This window comes from Pelodiscus sinensis, chromosome 5 (genome assembly GCF_049634645.1).
Source record: "Pelodiscus sinensis isolate JC-2024 chromosome 5, ASM4963464v1, whole genome shotgun sequence".
In the NCBI taxonomy this organism is placed as follows: domain Eukaryota; kingdom Metazoa; phylum Chordata; order Testudines; family Trionychidae; genus Pelodiscus; species Pelodiscus sinensis.
In genome coordinates, this window is record NC_134715.1 from 94152744 (window position 1) to 94170697 (window position 17954).

At 45.4% G+C, this 17954-nt stretch overlaps 1 protein-coding gene across 9 annotated transcripts in view; it reads left to right on the forward strand.

The window, feature by feature from the left end:
• Nucleotides 1-844: 844 nt before the first annotated feature.
• The window catches only part of RELL1 (RELT like 1), a 47043-nt gene continuing 29933 nt past the window's right edge, over nucleotides 845-17954 (forward strand). For 7 of the 9 annotated variants that reach the window (XR_012904330.1, XR_012904329.1, XR_012904331.1 and 4 more), the window contains exon 1: nucleotides 845-1025. Coding sequence is in view for 2 of the 9 variants with exons in the window: in XM_075930591.1 (XP_075786706.1) it covers nucleotides 932-1025 (94 nt within the window). In the remaining 7 variants the exon portion in view is untranslated. Of the gene's footprint in view, nucleotides 1463-17954 lie in introns of all 9 variants that reach the window. The other 2 variants (XM_075930590.1, XM_075930592.1) reach the window with 2 other exon arrangements.

Genomic DNA, 17954 nt, shown 5'->3' on the forward strand with positions numbered 1-17954 from the left:
TAAAACCTATGTTTTATAAGGTTCTTGTTGCATTTCCTTCACTATTTAATATAATTATAACAATAAATGAAGTGTTTCAAATTACAAAATATATTCCTTTCCGGGCAAAATTATGCCTACAGTCATACACAATTTTCTTTAAACCCATTGAGTCATCTTAAAAATAGACCTTTTATTAATTAAAAGCAAATGAAATGTATTTTTCAAATGGTATTCAAACTTTACTGATTCCACCCAAACTTATAGCTAGACCCATGGTTAGAGCAACCAAGCCATGTACAGTCCACTACTTCCATGGGCTCCCTGTTCACTTTCTTAAGAAGTTTCGGGGGTAGCCGAGTTAGTCTGTACAGGATAAACTTAAAAAACAACAAAAGGTCTGGTAGCAATTTGTTAGTCCATAACAGGGGTTCTCAAACTTGTGATACCGCGACCCCCCCCCCCCCCCCGTCAGGACCCACAGTTTGGGAAACGCTGGTCTATAAAGTGCTACCAGACCTTGTGTTGTTTTTTAAGTTTAACTTTCTTAAGAGATTCACGATCTAAACGCTGTGGGCGTTGCATTTTATTTTGCTTCCTTGAGGCGCTGGCTGGGAGGGAGCCCCGGGACAAGATTAAATAGGTGTGAAGCCAGCTTCTTCAGTATCGCCCAGCCCAGAGCAGGGGGGTCCGAAAAGCGCCCTTCCAGCAGATACGCAAGCCGGGCCTGGCCCCTCTCTCGGCACCCCCCTTCCCGCACCATCACCCGCAGGCTTCTCCCCTCCCCGAACAGGCTGTGGGAGTGGAGCGAGGCGCGTCGGTTCCCGGGCATGCTCAGTGCTGCGACAAGCGACCCGCCCGGCTCCTAGGCGGGGCGGCCGGGCTGGAGGCGGAGGCTGAGGGGCCTTTCGCCCAGCGGGGGCGCGCAGCGCGCGGGGCGGCAGCAGTTGGGATGGCTCCGCATGAATCGGCCGTGGCGCCCGGGCTCTCCCCGGCTGCCGTTATGCTGGGCGCGGTGGCCGCCCAGGGCAACCGCTCCGCGCTCGGTGGGTGACACGATTGTATCCTTGCGCCGCACGGGAGTTTCGCCGGGGACTAAACGTTGGGCCAGGAGCTGCCTCCCCCCAGCACCCGCGTCCCGACGCTCCCGTAGCCCCTGGCCTGGCGCCCCTCGCCGCGCCGGCTTAGCCCTCCCCCCGGCCTCGGCCTCCCGGTGCCCCGGCTCGCCGCCGCCCTCCCCTCGGTGCTCGCGCAGCCCAAACAGCTTCCGGGGCCCCGTCCAGCGCCCTCCTCTGCTCTTCTGCCTCCTCCTCGCTTCCCCTGCCGCGCACTGACTTCCTCGGGGCCGCTCACTCGCCGCTACCTGCCGGGCACGTCCTGCGCAGCTGGAGCTGGCCCCTTCCGGGCAGCTAGCACCGGGCAACCACTTGGGATTGGGAGGCGGCGTGAGGCGGCCTCCGGACTCTCTTTATCTCGGCCCAAGGTAAGAGAGGCAGGCTGGGGACGGAGGCACTTTTTGAGGAGTTGTGCTACGGGCAGTCCGGGCTGGGCACCCGAGGTGCGTGAGGAGAAGCAGAGCTCGGTCTGGGTGTTTCTTCCTCCACCCCGATCAGTTGTATTCTCTTGGCGATGTGTCCTGGTAGTTGGAAAAGACTCCTTTTCCCCAGTCGGATGAGAATTCACTTAGATACAGCTTCTTGTGTAATATCCCATAACTAGAGGCACAGCTGGGGCTAGTGAGATCCCTGAACCGTTCCAAAGCTGTAGCAAGAAAGTTCTTGGTTTTCCACTTTTGCCTTATGGCTCAGGTTGCCCAATTATCGGGGATACAGACCTCTAAAATGTTGGATTTATGGCTTGTGTTTTGCATTTATTGTATAAACTTGGCATGTCTGTTAAACATGCCAAAATTGTCAGTTCCACACATTGAGGCAGATGTGTTGTCTTCAAAGGCATCCTGATGCTGCTTGAGGGAGATAAGGTGTACCCTGAATCAGAATATTGTCTCTGTTTCAAGGGATGCTGTCAATTTAAGTTTGGCTCAAAATTTAAATTTTGATAATTGGATTTTTTATAATTCATGAGATCTCTCTAGATAATTCACATTAAAAGTAAATTCAATTGAAAACAGTTATTTTTAAACTAACATTACTCTGGTAGAGATTTCAAGCCAGACATTGCAGTACTAAGAAACAAAACGTGAAACTGACGTAATTTCTTTTTACTGTTTAGGATAAGAAATGCAGAAAGTAATTGGTGAATAAATAGCATATATATAGTTGAGGGTTTAAAAAATCCATTAATCTGAAAGGTGGTGTCCAGTATTATAGGGAAAGATACTTGTTTATAGTGTGACTTTAAAATTAACTTCTTAAATAGTTTTGTGGAATGGAGTTGGTAACTCCCAAGTATTGGCTTGTTTTATTTGAAATTTGGAATCTAAGCGAACACCAGAGTATAATAATAAGCATTGCTCCATGGCTTTTTACACTTTAATTTTGCAGATCTATCATTCTCAGATGGTACAACTGGGTGGGAGGATATAATGGTAAAAACAGCCTCGCTTTATCTGAACTATGACTTCTGGGGGGGGACTGTAACTAAAGTTATGTCTACGTTGTAGCTGGGATCAAGTCTCCCAGCCCAGGCAAACTGAATCACACCAGTGAGGCTCACCTTAACACTATAAAAATAATTCTGGGTGTCAGAAATAACTAAAAATAACTGGTGTGGTGTCCTGTCAGATCTCTTGCTCTATCCAATGATAATAACTATGCATGTGCTCCTCCCCTGTGTTGTGTTGACTTTGTGCAAGTAGTCAACACAACAGACTCCAAATACCACAAAATCAGATAAGGATCGAACACACAGGTCAGGTTTATTGCCAAATAAAGTATAGTAATAGTTATTGGTAGACTCTACTGAGCCACTTTGCATATATAACCCCTGACAAAGGTCCTGCTCAGCCAGTGAAAGGTCCCATTGCTCCTAGGCTGGATAAAGACACAACTTTATACACAGGTACAAACAAATTACATATCACTTCTGATGTATCAGCCTGCCATCCTCTAACATTAAAAATTCCACTATCTGTCCATCATGCTGTAATTTTAGAATGTGTCCTGAATCTGGGTGGGTATGTCCCTATTATCTGTGGAGTATGTGGGTATCAAGGTGCTTCTTAACTAAGTGCTGTTACCATCCCTCTAGAATGTGCTTTCAACCTGTGCCCAGTACCAATTGGTGTTTTACCCCTGTGCCTAGCATCTATTAGAATTTTTCATTATCAGTCCTGTTATGTCAAATTCTGTGAACAGGGCCTGCCTCTTGCTCACAGCTTAACTCTGCTTTATAATATCAAAATCTTTACTATTGTTGCGTAGGCCTCAAACCTGATACCTTATCTGTGACACATTGGCTTATGTTTCAGGCCTTCATCTTATTACTATAATAATATGGATATTGGTTTTGTGTTAGTTTCAGCAAAAACAATGAGGAGTACTGTGGAACCTTAAAGACTAACATGTTTATTTGGGCATAAGCTTTTGTGGGCTGGATCTTCAAGTCTTGGTAGTCAGTTGAGCCTGACACAGATTACATTCTATTGAGTTTGAGGACCGCTATATTGGTGAATTATTGAGGTGGCATATAACCTCTTTCTTTTTAAAAATCAGCCCCATCTACTTTGGCTGGAAGGCTTGCTCCAAGTTGCAGTGTAGATCCCATCCTGTGTGTCTAAAACATCATAATATGGACAAAGCCTTGGAGAAAGCACACACTAACTTTTAACATCATATCCAGGTGTTGGTGAAGTCATCTCTTATCTATCAGACCCAAATTTTTATTAAAACAGATTCATCTTCTGGTGTTACTAACTTTTATTGACTCACAGGGAATTAATTGTTTCTGGTGCATTTGTTAGGGACGTTAAGATGTGATTAATTGGCTAATCAAGTAGTCGATATAATTTTTATTGATTACTCAGTTGATAAGGAAACTGCCGAGCCACAGCAGGGGTAGGTCCTGGACCCGGCACGAGCTGGGACTCAGCTGGGCTGGCTGCCTGCCTGGCTGGATCAGTCTCTGTCCATGGCCAGCCTGGACTGCTGCAGACAGCTTCACAGCTGAAGCCCCTGTCCACAGAGGGTCCTAGCAGACAGAGGCTGCTGCCAGAGTAGACTCTGCCTGCAGCAAGCCTGGGCATGCTGCAAGCAGAGGCTGCTTCATGTTGGGGTACGTCTAGACTACAGGGTTTTGTCGACAGATACTGTCGACAAAGCTTCTGTCGACAAAGAGCGTCTACACTACATTCAGTTCTGTCAACAAAGCAAGCTGCTTTGTTGACATGGCAGTGTAGACACAAGGACAGTTTACATGCAATAACACCTTCTGTTGACAGAACTCTGTTGACAGAAGGCATTATGCCTCTTAAAATGAGGTTTACCAGCGTCGACAAAACTGCTGAATTCTGTTGACGTTATGTCGACAGAACTCAGCGGTAGTGTAGACGCAGGTATAGTTTTGTCGACAAAAGTCCACTTTTGTCGACAAAACTCTGTAGTCTAGACACACCCTTAGTCTCCCCTGCCCTCTGTCTGCTCCCCCCCCCCCCCCCGCTGCTGCCTCAGTCAGAGGGGGAGGAAGGTGGCATTGTAAAGATGGTGCTTGGGGAAACCAGCTTTTAAACCATCTCCAGCTTCCTCCCCCTTCCCGCTGTCTCTGATAAGGAGGCAGCAAGGGGGCAGGGAGTGGTCAACTAGATCAGTATTTCTCAACCTTTTTTTTAATAATGTATCCCCTTTTCAAAAAAAATATAAGTACTCCCGTTTTAAAAAAATTATAAGTACCCCCAGTGCCTACAGTTTTCAGACACACCATTTTTTCCCTACCATTGCAACACATTTGTTTAAACAACTTAATTGTAGCCAGGCGGGCGATGACATTTTTGGGTTTAAAAAGTACAAAAATAATTAAGGGCTGTAAAACTTAAAAAAAAATCAGTTTTCTTCAAATTTCAGTTGTGTTGACGTACCCCCCAGACTTCTATTGTGTACCCCTAAGGGTACTTGGACCACTGGTTGAGAAATACTGGACTAGATTAACAAAAAGGCCTGGATTTATTGATTAGCCGACTACTCGCCTACATCCTGAGTTTATGTATTGGGGAAGTAATAAGAAAAGGAGGGTATTTTTATTTTTTTCCCCCAAACACAGTCTCTTTTTTTTTCCTCTGTGTGATACAGGTTTGTACATGCTATGATTACTATACAGTTGTTGCTCTATAGCTTCATGAAGAGAAACTGACATTTAGACATATTTGTTTAATTAGCCAGAAGGCTGGGATTGAGAACATGTACAGACGTTTAATGTATGAAAATGTTTATTCAAATTCAGTTCTGATGATCTTGAAGATAATTGTGCTGGTGAATTTTTGGGGTGGTGTATGTGAGCATGAGGAGAGTTTATGTTTTCCTTTAAAAATGGGTTAGTGCCAGGTATCATCAGATTAGCAGGGTTTTATTTCTTATACTATATTTGCAAAACATTGGGACAGGGCACTCATAAGAAGTCTGACAGATCAATTTATTTCTAAAGAGCTAGCTGCTCAGCTATACTTTTCTTTGTGACTCATGGGTATCAAGAGGAAGAGTGGAGAGTCACCTTTGTGCTTAAATTTCAATTTTCAGCTTAGTATTGGAAATGCACTTAATAGTGACAACTATTGTCTATAGTTAAAGCCCTATCAAATTCATGGTTCATTTTGATCAATTTCATGGTCATTGGATTTTAAAAATAATCAGTTTCATGGTTTCAGATGTTTACATCTGAAATTTTATGGTGTTGTAACCATGGTACCACCAACCTAAAAGGGAATTGTGTGTGTAGGGTGGAAGGGTACTGGGCTCATGGGATTGCCATCTTTACTTCTATGCTGCTGCTGGCAAAGGCTCTAGGGATGTCAGTGTGTAGACAACTACACGATTAACCGATAAGCCTAATATTGTCAACTACATGTAACCCCCCTTGCTGCCTCTGTATTAGAGGTTGCAGAGGAAGCAGGAGCTGGTGCCTGTAAGCCAGCTCCCCTCTAGCACTGTATTCACCTCCCACGCTGCCCCTGTGCTGCTACCTCTGATAGAGAGTCAGCAGTGTGGAGTGTGTGTGTGTGTGTGTGGGCGGGGAGCCAGGTGGGAGACGATATGCATGGGGAGCCAGCTTTCAAGCAGGCTCCCTGCATGTGCTGGTTCTGTGGACCTGCCTTCCTCTGACCCCTGTGCTGCCTTCTACAGAGGCAGCAGGGGAGGGGGCAGGCAGGAGCTGGTGGTGGGAGAGAGCCCAAGCTCACGACAGACAGAGGCTGCTCCGTGGCAGCAGCCTCTGTCACTAATGGGCCTGGGCCCACTGCAGACAGATGCTGCTCTGCAGCAGCAGCCCCTGTCCATGAGGGATCCGAGCTTCCCATGGACAGAAGTTGCTCTGTCATCCCAAGACTCTGTCTGCAATGAGCCTGGGCCTGCTGTGGACAGACACTGCTCTACGGTGGCAGCCTGTGTCTGCGGGGAACGCAGACCCCTCCATTGACAGGACCTGCTGCCACGGACCAGTGTCTGTCCAAAGCAGGCTCAGGCTCGCTGCGGACAGAGGCTGCTCCATGGGATTCTGGTGTAGCCTCTGTCTACGGTGACCTTAGACATCCTGCAGACAGGGGATGCTGCCACCCTATGCTGCTGCCTCTGTTTGAGAGACAACTGTATGAGCTGGCAGATGGGAGCTGGTCTACATGGGAAGTCGGTTTATATACTGGCTCCCCTCGCAGATTGGTTCCTGCTGCCACCCCACACTGCTGCCTCTCTCTCTCTTTGAGAGAGAGAGAGGCAGCAGTATGAGGTAGTGGGGGGCTCCCCACGAGTGGGGTCGAAGTGCACTGGCTGCTGGCCTTGCCCCCAGGGACTATTGAATAGTTGTGTAGCTGCTAAAATTTCATGCAGTTACAAAACTATTCAATTACAGACTAAAAGGCACTGTCTTCAGAACTGGAGAACAGCAGCTGCTGGTCAGGCTCCAAGCCCAAAACCCAGCGCCACAACCAGCAGTAGTGCAGAACTGGGAGTTGTAGGGTATGGGTGAGTGGGTTACCTTATGTGCAGGTTTTCATGGCATTCTCTTGCTTGAGGGATTACAGTTGGGGTTCCAGCCATTCCTCCTGGGTTGGCAGGAGCTGATGCCATGGCTTCTATTCCCAGGTTGAGATGGGGGGCTGGGGGGAAGGAAGATGGAGACTGACAGCTGCAGCTTCTTTGTCTGGGTTGTGGTCTGTCTCAGCCGTCAATCAGGGAGCTTCTTACTCTGGCGTTGGTACCCAGAGGTCTGACTCAGTACCCAAAGTGACCCCTGCAAGTAAAAGGAAGTTCCATCTCTCCCCAGCCTGGACTAGGATTACCGGCTAGAGCCTGAATCAGATGGTTAAGTGCCATCAGCCCTGTCCCTTCTTACCATAGCCAGATTTCATGGGGGATTTCACAGTCCATGATGTGTTTTTTCTGCTGTGAATTTGGTAGGGCTATAGTATAAGGACTGTTTATACAATGAAAATTTGCAATGACATAGATTCATTTCTCAGGGGCTGTTATAGCTTGGCCCGAGCATCTGGCCCGTCTGCGGCTGGCCTCTCACAGGGCTGCAGCAGCCCCCTACTGGGAGCTGCTCCAACTCCCTCTGGTTAACTATTCACATCCCCAGTAGGGAGATACAATATAATTCCGGAAGCACCATGCAAGAATCATCATTTAGGTTTTGTATGTGGTGTTGGGAAATATGGATGCTACTTTTTTGGGGAATATACATTATGTCCTAAGACTTAAAATTATGTGCATTATTTATATTTGTAATGTTCTACAAATATAAGTAGGTACAGTTGTAAATATTGTAATGGTGAAAGAAACATAATAGCTTTCCATTTCATTCCTTTAGCCTTTACTTTGTGAAATTCTGTTTTAGATACATTTGAGGAGACATCGCTTATTGCTTTTGTAACATCTCTCTCTCTCTCTATAAAAAAACCTTTTCCTGCGGGACAACAGAATGACATCATTGCATCACTCTGCATCCTGCCTGCCTCCTCTCCTCTCCTCTTTGCCCAGTGCTTGGTTGCCAAACTGGGCCTGTGAGGTCTTGGAGTGACCGCGGAGGGGGAGAGTGTGGGGCCTGCGAGGCCTTGGAATGGCCCCCCTTCCTCCCCTTGGTGGCCGGGGGAGAGCGTGGGGCCTCAAGAAAGGGTCCAGGCTGGTGTGGTTGGGGGTGGAGGCAGGGAGGGAGGAAAGGCCTGGGCTGGCGCGGCCGGGGATGGGTGAGGGAGAGGAGAAAGGGTCTGGGCTGGCAAGGCTGGGGCAGGGTGAAGGGGCGCGGGCTGGGTTGGCAGGGCAGGAGATAGGGACCGAGTTGGAGTGGGGAAAGTGGGGAGGGGGAAGGGACCTGGGGTGGTGAGTCTGGGGGTGGGAGAGAAGGGGCCCAGGCTGGTGCAGCTGCAGCCTGGGCCTCCCCGGTGGCCAGAGTGAGAACTGGGGTTGGCAAGTATAGCGAGCAGGGGGCGCAACTCCCTAGTGGTACCTTAATCTAGTTTTAATATTTTTGTGGAAAAAACACTCATCTGAGAGGACAGATTCTATAGCTGTCATTTTCCTTCTGTCTTCATGTTATTTCCTCTCTTATTTATTTCCTGCTAGTCTCATTCAGATCTGTATTCTGTGCTGGTGAAGTAAAATGAAGCTACTGTGCTAAAGCTAATAGAGAGGGAAGCATTGTTTCTGGACTGTATGCAGTACTTCTGCTGATAGGAGGAGATGAATTTGGCTGAACTTCTTTTAACATTATTTCTCAAGGCTGCAGGTGGGGAACTGTGTAAAGAATATCGGAAGGCTGCAGTTTGATCATGTTGAGTTTTAATGCTAATTAAACATTAAGACTATTGTGAGGTAGTTTGGTAAAATCTTAGAAGATATTATGTAAAAAACAACTTTACTTCCATGCTTTTAAACAAATAGCGTGGTCAGATATGTTATGAACTATACAGAAGGGGGGCAGACTGCTTACTACTTCAGGTGTACTCAGCTAAATTAAATACTCTTGTTTATTAATTGTAAATGTTGATTGTTGCAACAACAACAAAAAAACCCTGAAAGGGCATGCCAAAATGTTCAGTGGACTAAAACTTTACAGACTTTTGAAAAGCAGATAAAACATAAACTTCTTTGCCAATGAATGAAAACACAAAAGCATAGTTGAACTGATCTCAAGTGTTTTAAGTCATCAGATTACAGTTGTAGTCTTTCTTTAGTTACATTTTGAGAGACTTGGGAAAATAAGGGTAACACAGTAGTTAATTTGCTTTTGTATATTCTGCATAAAAAACTAAAGAGATTTGATTTTTATTGCTATTTCTATTAGTCTTTTGGGCTCCTAATGGAGCATAGGGCCTCCACAGTCATTCTCCATCTCTTGCAATCCTTAGCGATCGTCTTGATTTGATCCCATGTTACGGCAGCTGCTTTTACTTCGTTCAGGCAACTTCGTCGCCATGTTTGTTTGGGACGTCCCCTTTTCCTCTTTCCCTTTGGATTCCATTCTAACACTTGTCTCATGATACATTCCTCACAGTAGACTGTGGCCTGCCCATCACCATTTTCTTTTCTTAATCTGGACCTCTGTTGGTTTCTGATTTGTTTTTTCCACAAGGTTTCATTTGGCACTCTGTTGTACCACTTTAGCTGGAGAATGTGTCTAGGGCATTTATTGACAAATATCTGAATTCTCTTAGTTTTGCTCTGGACAACACACCACACCTCCGAGCCATACAGCAGCACTGATTTCACATTGGAAGTGAAAATAGGTAGTTTGGTTGTTGTTGAAATGGCTCTTGTACCCCAGACTGGTCATAGTATGGCACAAGCTTGTTGCGCCTTTCTAATTCTTGCACTGATGTTCTCTTCAGTTCCCCCATTCTTGCTGATAACACTACCCAAGTATACACACTGATCTACCTCTTGCGCTGCTTTTTCTTCAATTGTAATTTCAGCTTCTCTTGAAATTCACCCCTCCGATAGGATCACCACATTCTTAGCCAAGTCTTCTCTTAACTAATCTTGAGGCCCACTCACTCAGCTGTTTCCTGTAGGGCATCTGTCTTCTCTTGCATATGCTCTAATTTGTCTGCAAGCAGGGCTAAGTCATCTGCAAACTCTAGATCTTCAAGTTTCCTAGTTTGAGTCCATTGGAGTCCCCTTCCTGAGTCAACATATGCTGTTTTTGTGACCCAGTCTAGGACAATTAGGAAGAGTAATAGAGAAAGAAGGCAGCCTTGGCGTACACCTGTTGTGACCTGGATTTTTTCTGACAATTTTCCATCATGGATGACCTGGCAGATTTTTGTTGCAAAGAGGGTTTATTTGGAGAGAATTTGAATCCATCATTGTGATGGATAGACAAAGTGCTTGCCTTTTCTAAACATCCCAGCATTCAGTTACTTAAGGTTTAAACTCAGGTAGCTAGGAGGTGTTGTCAGGGAGCCAGAAGAGCCAATGGGAAAAGGTGTTGAAATTTAAATGGAAAGATATACCTGCATGCTGTTTTCTTTATGTGAGTATTTAAGCCAGGAGTTGGGGGAAGAATACAAATTGAACCAGAAAGAACTATCATGCCTACAAAGAATACTGGGCATGGAAATGGACTGGACTTTGAAGCACGGATCTTAAGTAGATGGGGAGAAATGTCTATTTGGTTGTGATCAGGTTATTTTCCTTGTTCTGTTGTTTGGTTAAACTTCTCTGTGCCAAATCCATGTGCCTCCCCCCATACATTGTATTTTAAACTGTGTTTTAATCTCTTCTTTTCTCAGTTCTATAACACCTAGCAGCTGAAAGTATGCTTTATCAGGTATAGCTTTTTATTTTGTTAATAAAAACTCCTTTTTTAAGGCATGATTTGATTTTTGTGTCCTAAAGGATAACAGGAGGTCTATGTATGCATGCCTAAGACTGAGAATGCAGTTTTTCTCTTTTTATTCCAAGCTCTCTTATGGCAAAAGAGCTTTGGGTATCCCTCTGGAAGATGTGCAAGTGCTTCTTCCTTGGTTCAAGAAGAAAGGTGTTTTTTCCCACCATTTGGTGACAGCTACCTCCCAAGGCCAGGAAATCTGTGATCTTTGGAAGCTTTTAAAATGAAGCCTATAGAGGCAAGGTATTTTAAGGCTTTGGAGTGAGATAATGGGGAACAGCCTTGACAATCATGAAACAAATATTAACTTGATCATTTTTATTCTGCTTTAATAGAAATTTGAAAATTCTCCATTCAAACAGATTTAGGCAAGTTATTAATGGAATGGCCTGGTGCTCAAGAGTACAGAAAGCCACCATTAACCAAATATGAAATCTGTTACAATTATATAGTACTAACCAAGTGTTCCATAAGAGAGAAACTCGATCACTTAATACACTTTTTCAAGCCTCAGAGCTGCTTTGGACACTATAGAAGAGGAGTCATTCTGTGTAATCTGCTTTTCTTGAACTGCAAAAGAATGTGATAGAGACTGGAGACTAATGATTGTGCTGTGGAAATATCTGAGAAATGAAAGAAGGACATGAATCCATGCTTGTGATTCTTGTTTAAAAACAGAAACTTTAAACATAAAGTTGGTGGAGAATTTGTGTTATATTGCAGTAATTTTGTCTCCTGGTTTTGATGATTCAGTGGTCTCTCAAGGTCTGATTTTTGTCATAGCGACCTATAGCTCTACTATAGTGAGGACTTGGCTCATGTATTTCAGAATTAAGTTACTTTTACTTAAGTGTAATTTTCTTACTAAATTATCTAAATTGCATAAATGTTTGGAGTTCTTTCTGCGAGGGAAAAAGTCTGCTAGCGATCTTTTAACTTTTTGCAAAAATTTCATGAAACTCTTAATAAACCCTCGTATAAAAGCCATTTTGTGCACACGCTCACCTTTTGTTACTGCAGTAATGTGATGTGTTTATTAACATATTTTCTCTCTCTCTCTCTCTTTCTCTCTCTCTCTCTCTCTCTCTATATATATATATAAATGTTTTTCCTGATGCGTGACAGAATGATATAATCAGAGGGGGGTTGGCAAGCGTAGTGAGCACAGGGTACAGCCTTCTAGTATTCTATAATATACCTTTTTAATTTTTAAATGTATTTGGAATATAATTCTAAATATTTGTTGATCCCGTTACAAGTTATATAGTCCACAAAATATCTAAACCTGAACAGCAATGTTTTCTTCTCATTTTCTCTCCCTTTTCATGCATATGCATACTCCCTTTCAAACTTATTTACATCCAGAATTAGGTCAAAATAAAAGTCATGACCCTTCTGAACACTGAGCTTCAGCATTTCCTTTTTCCATATCCATTGTTGCTGATGTCATAGTATAATAAATACAGGCATATTGCAAAAGTCAAGGGAAATGAGAATGCAGGGAGGGGAGAGAAAGAAAGAAACAAACAAAAGGAGGAACTGGATAAATGGGATAGAAGCCAAGCATCTACAAACAGGGATGTCCAAGTGTAGTTGAGTATATAATAAGCCTAGGCTTATCGGTTAATCTTATTGACTATACACATTTCCCGCTCCCCTTGCTGCCTCTGTAGCTGACTTCCCACGAGCACTGGATCCACAGAACCACCTTTCCTCTCCCCTGTGCTGCTGCCTCTGTTAGACAGACTGCAGTGAGGAGGGTGAGGGGGCAGGCGGGAGCCGGTACTCACAGGAAACCAGCTTTCAAGCCAGCTCCTTGCGTGTATTGGCGCACGCAAGCTGCTTCCCCGTCTCCCCTGCGCTTCTGTCTCACCATCAGAGTCAGCAGTGGGGGTGGGGGCAGAGGAGGCTGCCGTAGAACAGTCTGATGCCGATGCAACCTCTGTCTGCTGGGAGTCCAAGGTCTCCACAGACAGAAACTGCTGCCACCTTGTGCTACTGCTTCTGTATCAGAGGCAGCAGTGCAGGGTGGTAAGGGGCTCTGCCACCGGGACCATAGAATATTTGTGTAATCGATAATATTTTGTGCAGTTACACGACTGTTCAATTAATTGCTATCTAACATCCCTAGTACAAAGAAAGTTAGCAAGGTTGGCACAGGTAACTGCAGACTTAACTACTGTAGCAGAGAAGCTGCCTTCATCTTCCCTATCCATGAATGGATCTCAAGGATTTTTAGGATGCCTAAAACAAAAGCAATCTTATGTAGGAGCATCTACTAGCTCAGTTCTTCTCACACTTTTCTTAGTTTTTCACTAACTGTTCGCAGGTGTTTCTAAAATATTTAGGGGAGATGGGACAGGGAGGAAAGAGGGAATGATAGTGGAAAGAAAAGAATCCCCACATTCTTTGCAATATTTAATATCTGTGGACAGGCAGACCTATTAGTTGATCTTCTTCTGATTTAGTAGCAGGGGCAGATGCTAAGTAGAAAGGATTTAAAATACTCTAATAGCATGGCACAGATACAATCAAAATGGGTCTCTTAGTCAAAATGAGCCACGTATAGTAAAATCTGATGCAAATATTTTAAAGACAGGAGTAAATGCATATATTTCTTATTCCAGAAAGGCCAATATGCCACTGTGTCAATACTAGTAAACTTTTTTATTCAGATAAAATAATGAATTTTTTGTGAGAATTAAATGTCAGTATAGAACAGGCCTAGGCAAAATATGGCCCATGGGCCAGATTCGGTCTGCCAAGCCACCGGATCTGGCCTACGGAGGCAGTGGGGAGCCCCAGGCAGGCTCTCCTGCTTGCCTGGCAGTCCTGCATGCCACTCAGAAACATGGCTGCGGGGTGCTTTCTCTTTGAGTCCGGAGGGAAAGGGGGAAGATTCAGACGCCGCTCCCACCCCCAGCACAATCCCATTGCCCAGTTTCTGGACAGACACTGGCCACTGGGAACTACCTGTTTGATTAATAGGCATTCACAAAACACAGCCCTCCTGCTCACTCAATCAAGCACATGGCTGAGCAGGCAAAAAGATTTTAAGCTCTGCAAGCCTTTAGCTCTGTAGGTGGGAAGGAAAATAAGTAAGTCTCCTGGCGAGAACCTGCCTCTGCCACCTCAGCCCCTGCCTTCCCCAACCCTCTGCCCCACACTCCTGCCCCGCTGCTCTACATTCATCCATAACTCGCCTCCCCCCCCGCCCCAGATTGGGCATCCCAGTCTCCAGCCCGAGATCACAATCCCCTCCTACCCTAGGTAACATACTGTTAGTGGGACTCTAAAGTTATAATGTTGATCTGTTCATAATGATTATAGTGCAATTGCTGTGTACAGAATTTTGGTAAGGTGCACTCTTAAAATGGCGATTGTCATCAGTGACTGGAAAACAAAATGGAGATTACCATCAGAACTCTGTGGAAAGATCTGGACTTGTTTTCCACCAGAAGTCTTTGCGCTCATTACCACTTATGCAAATGGCATGCAAAAGCTGTGCACAAGGCACAAAGAGGCTTGCACCAGGCATGCAGATCCTTTGCACCCAGCCCGAAATTGTGCACACCACCCTACACAAGTTTTCCCGCCAAAGGTTCTACAAAATCACTGCACCCCAAGGGAGGTCAGTGTTCTATCTGTGTCTGTGAGGACAGCGTGTGTCAGAGAGGGGGAGCGTCTATGCCATTGAGGGCTCACTTCCCTGTATCAAAGGATCAGGATCCAATGACGGTTACCCTTCAAGAGTAGCATTCCAGCCTGACAGCGCCACAGAGGGAAAAGGCAGAGGGATCATTCACAACTGCGGTGGGTTCCCACAGGGCTCAGCACTGGTGATCTGGGATACACCAAACAGAGGTGTTTAATCTCTACCCGCCTCAGACCATAACATTGCCATCATCCCTGAAACACTCCGTTGTGGTGAAGGCCCAACGAGAATCGTACCAGAAGTGTACCACCATTCATCATCAGCATTGGCTCTTGTGGCAACAGCCTAGGATTGATCCATCTACAAGGGATCACTTGCGGTTCCTCTCTGAGGGCTAACCTGAGCCCAAAGGTAGAAGGTCACAAGCACCAGTACCACCATTGGTGACACAGAGACTTGTGTAACATATAAATACCTTACCTGTATTGGGGATCTTTCTGTCTTCTCTTTTGTTTTGGGGTGGGGGTTGGATTTGTTGGTTGTCGTTCTTCTTCTTCATGCACTTGTCAATTTAAATTCTTATAATATATTAGTGAACTTTAATCTGGACTCCAAGCATGTTTCTTTTGGGGAGAAATCACCGGTGATCAGATTTGGTGTCAGGGGCCTCTCCTCTGGTAACCAGAGCATTTAACATCATCAATCAGATCCCTTATCCTACATTCTAAATTAATTCAAAAGAGTCTGCTTGTTATTGAGACTTTGGGGGTAACAATACCAAAACCTTGCACCCCAGTTCCCTGCCCTTGGTCACAACTACCTCCTTTGCCCAAACTCCCTCCCAGACTCCATTTTTCCCTCCTGTACCCCAATCCTTTACCCCAAGCTCCCTCCTGCACTCAGCCTCCATCCCAGACCATGCACCTCCTCCATTAATACCATTGAAGAGTGTGGCCCTCGACTACTTTCCAAAATCCTAGGAGTGGCCCATCAAAAATTATTGCCCACCCTGGTATAGAACAAATCTTTCACTTAATCTTGTATCAAGAAATTGTGTATTATAACATATTTTTTCTTCAGATTTAGTATATAAAATCTTCTAGAGTCCTTTTAGGAATCAACAGATCTTAATAGAATTTAGGGATGTGTGTATTATTTTACATAGCAAGACATTAAAGAGGAGTAATTGCTTTTACTTTAAGAGCTGCTGTGCATATAGGACAACCAGATTTCCTAAACCATTTAGCACAGTCTGTATTCCGTAAGGTACAGAGAGCAGATTAGATGAAATCTTCATAAAATCTTCATTTGGTATAAGCAAATAATGGATGTAAACTTTTTTCAGTGTGCCATTATTTAGGGGAGGAAATATCAATAGAAATCTAACTTTTAAGTAATGATATTGAAATACAGTTAAAATAATTTTCACCTTGTTGATCAGTATGAGGTAAGAATTAAGGAGAAGAGTAAAACGTGATAGATGAAATAAAATTTTATTTCAGCTATAAAAGCATCTTTGTCTTTCAGCACCCCAATATAAGAAGAACTAGCATGTTTCCTCTCCTCAATTTGGTGATATATTTTTTTCCCATTACAAGCGTCTGTGCAAAACTTAGGCACCAACTCTGTGGGCGTTCCAGGGCTGGTGCATCCATGGAAAAAATATAGTGTGGCTGCTGGTGGGTGTTGAGCATCATGCCACACAGCATCCATCACATGTCAGACCCCAATGCTCCCTCTGTGCCTCCCACAGCTGCCGGAACTCCTGCAGCACCGTTGGCTGCCCCTGGCCACTGACAAAACAGGGCAGCAGCCTGGACTGGTGCAGAGATCCTGGACCTCATCGAGGTCTGGCGGGAGGAGACTAACCTCCAGGATCTCCGCACCAGGAGAAAGAATGCCAATGTCAATTGCCAGATGGCCACCAGCCTATCCCTCAACCAGGTGTGCATGAAAATAAGAGCTCCAGCAGGCCCGCAACAAGGCCAGAGAGCAGTGTGGATACTCGGGCGGCTCCTCATGTGTCACTATTACGATCAACTCCTTGGAGGGGGGGCAAGTCACTTTCCCCACCCGTTGGTGAGTCTGGCCAGGAGATGCCCAGCATCAGCCTCCGAAAGGGTGGGTTTGAGGAGGAGTAGGCCAGTCAAGCCACCATGCCCACTAGTCAGGAGCTGCTCTTCTACACAGAAGGTAGCTGAGCCACCCCGTTCTGCCATCGTCTGAACTGAGACCTTCGGTGTCGGTGCAGAGATTAGGGCTAGGCTTCATGTACAGTGTCTCCTGGGATGACTGCCCTTGTAACTTTTCTTCACTGCTGGACTAGCTGTGAGCGTGCCGCATCCACCATCTCCTACGCCATTTTCCTGAGTGGATGGAGGAGCTGATGGAGGAAGCAAACCTGGGAATACCTGCTGCGGAATGGCCTGCCTCCAGTCCCTCATCTGGGGGCTGGATGAGGAGCACCAGGAGTGGGCTGCCTACTGAAAGGAGCGCCAGGCTGACAGGGAGCAGCAGAAGGCCATCTGGGACCAGTTGGTGCACCAGCATGAGGCCATGTGGGCTTGGAGAGGGACCATGCACTGAGAGTGACTTCATGTTGCCCGTGAAGGTGGCAAGTAGAAAGGCAACAATGTATTTGCCTCTAAATAAAATACACATCTGGTGTAGAAAGGAGTCACTCTCAGAAGAAAATGTAAATGTATCACCTGATCAGGTTTTAATCTCTGGGCTGTATCCAACACCACTGACTCCAGTGCTAAGGGATTTTGATATAACAACTTAGTAAAATAAATATGGAAATGAATGTTGTGCCACAATTTTTGTTTCTGGACACTTCTGTCATCTCCAGCCAGCTGTGTGCGCTGCGGCTGGAGCTGGAGTCATGGTGAGGAGAGAAGGGTACATGTGGTGACTGGGTCAGACAACGATTGGGGAACACAGGGTTGAGCTGGAAAGGTACAGGGAAATCAAGGGGGAAATGATGATGGGAGATGTATATAGTGGTTTTGAATGGACAGGAAGAATATCAGGGCTACAGTGCAGGGCTACAGTGGCCTGGAGCTTGCTCAGATTCATGCTGATTTGGAGTGGGAGTGGAAAGAAGAAAACAGCGAGTAAGGCTGCTGACAAATAACACATTCATGGTGCTTTCACCTGCCTAAAGTGGAGGTTCAGGAGTCTCCTCCCCCACCTGGACATGAGCAAGCGCAACATTCCCTGTTTGGTGGCACCCATCCAAACAAGCACACATGACCTCAATATTGGTGCACAAGACAAAACTTACTCTGCTCATGGATGGAAAATCTTAGAGGGAACACTGCTCCGCCCT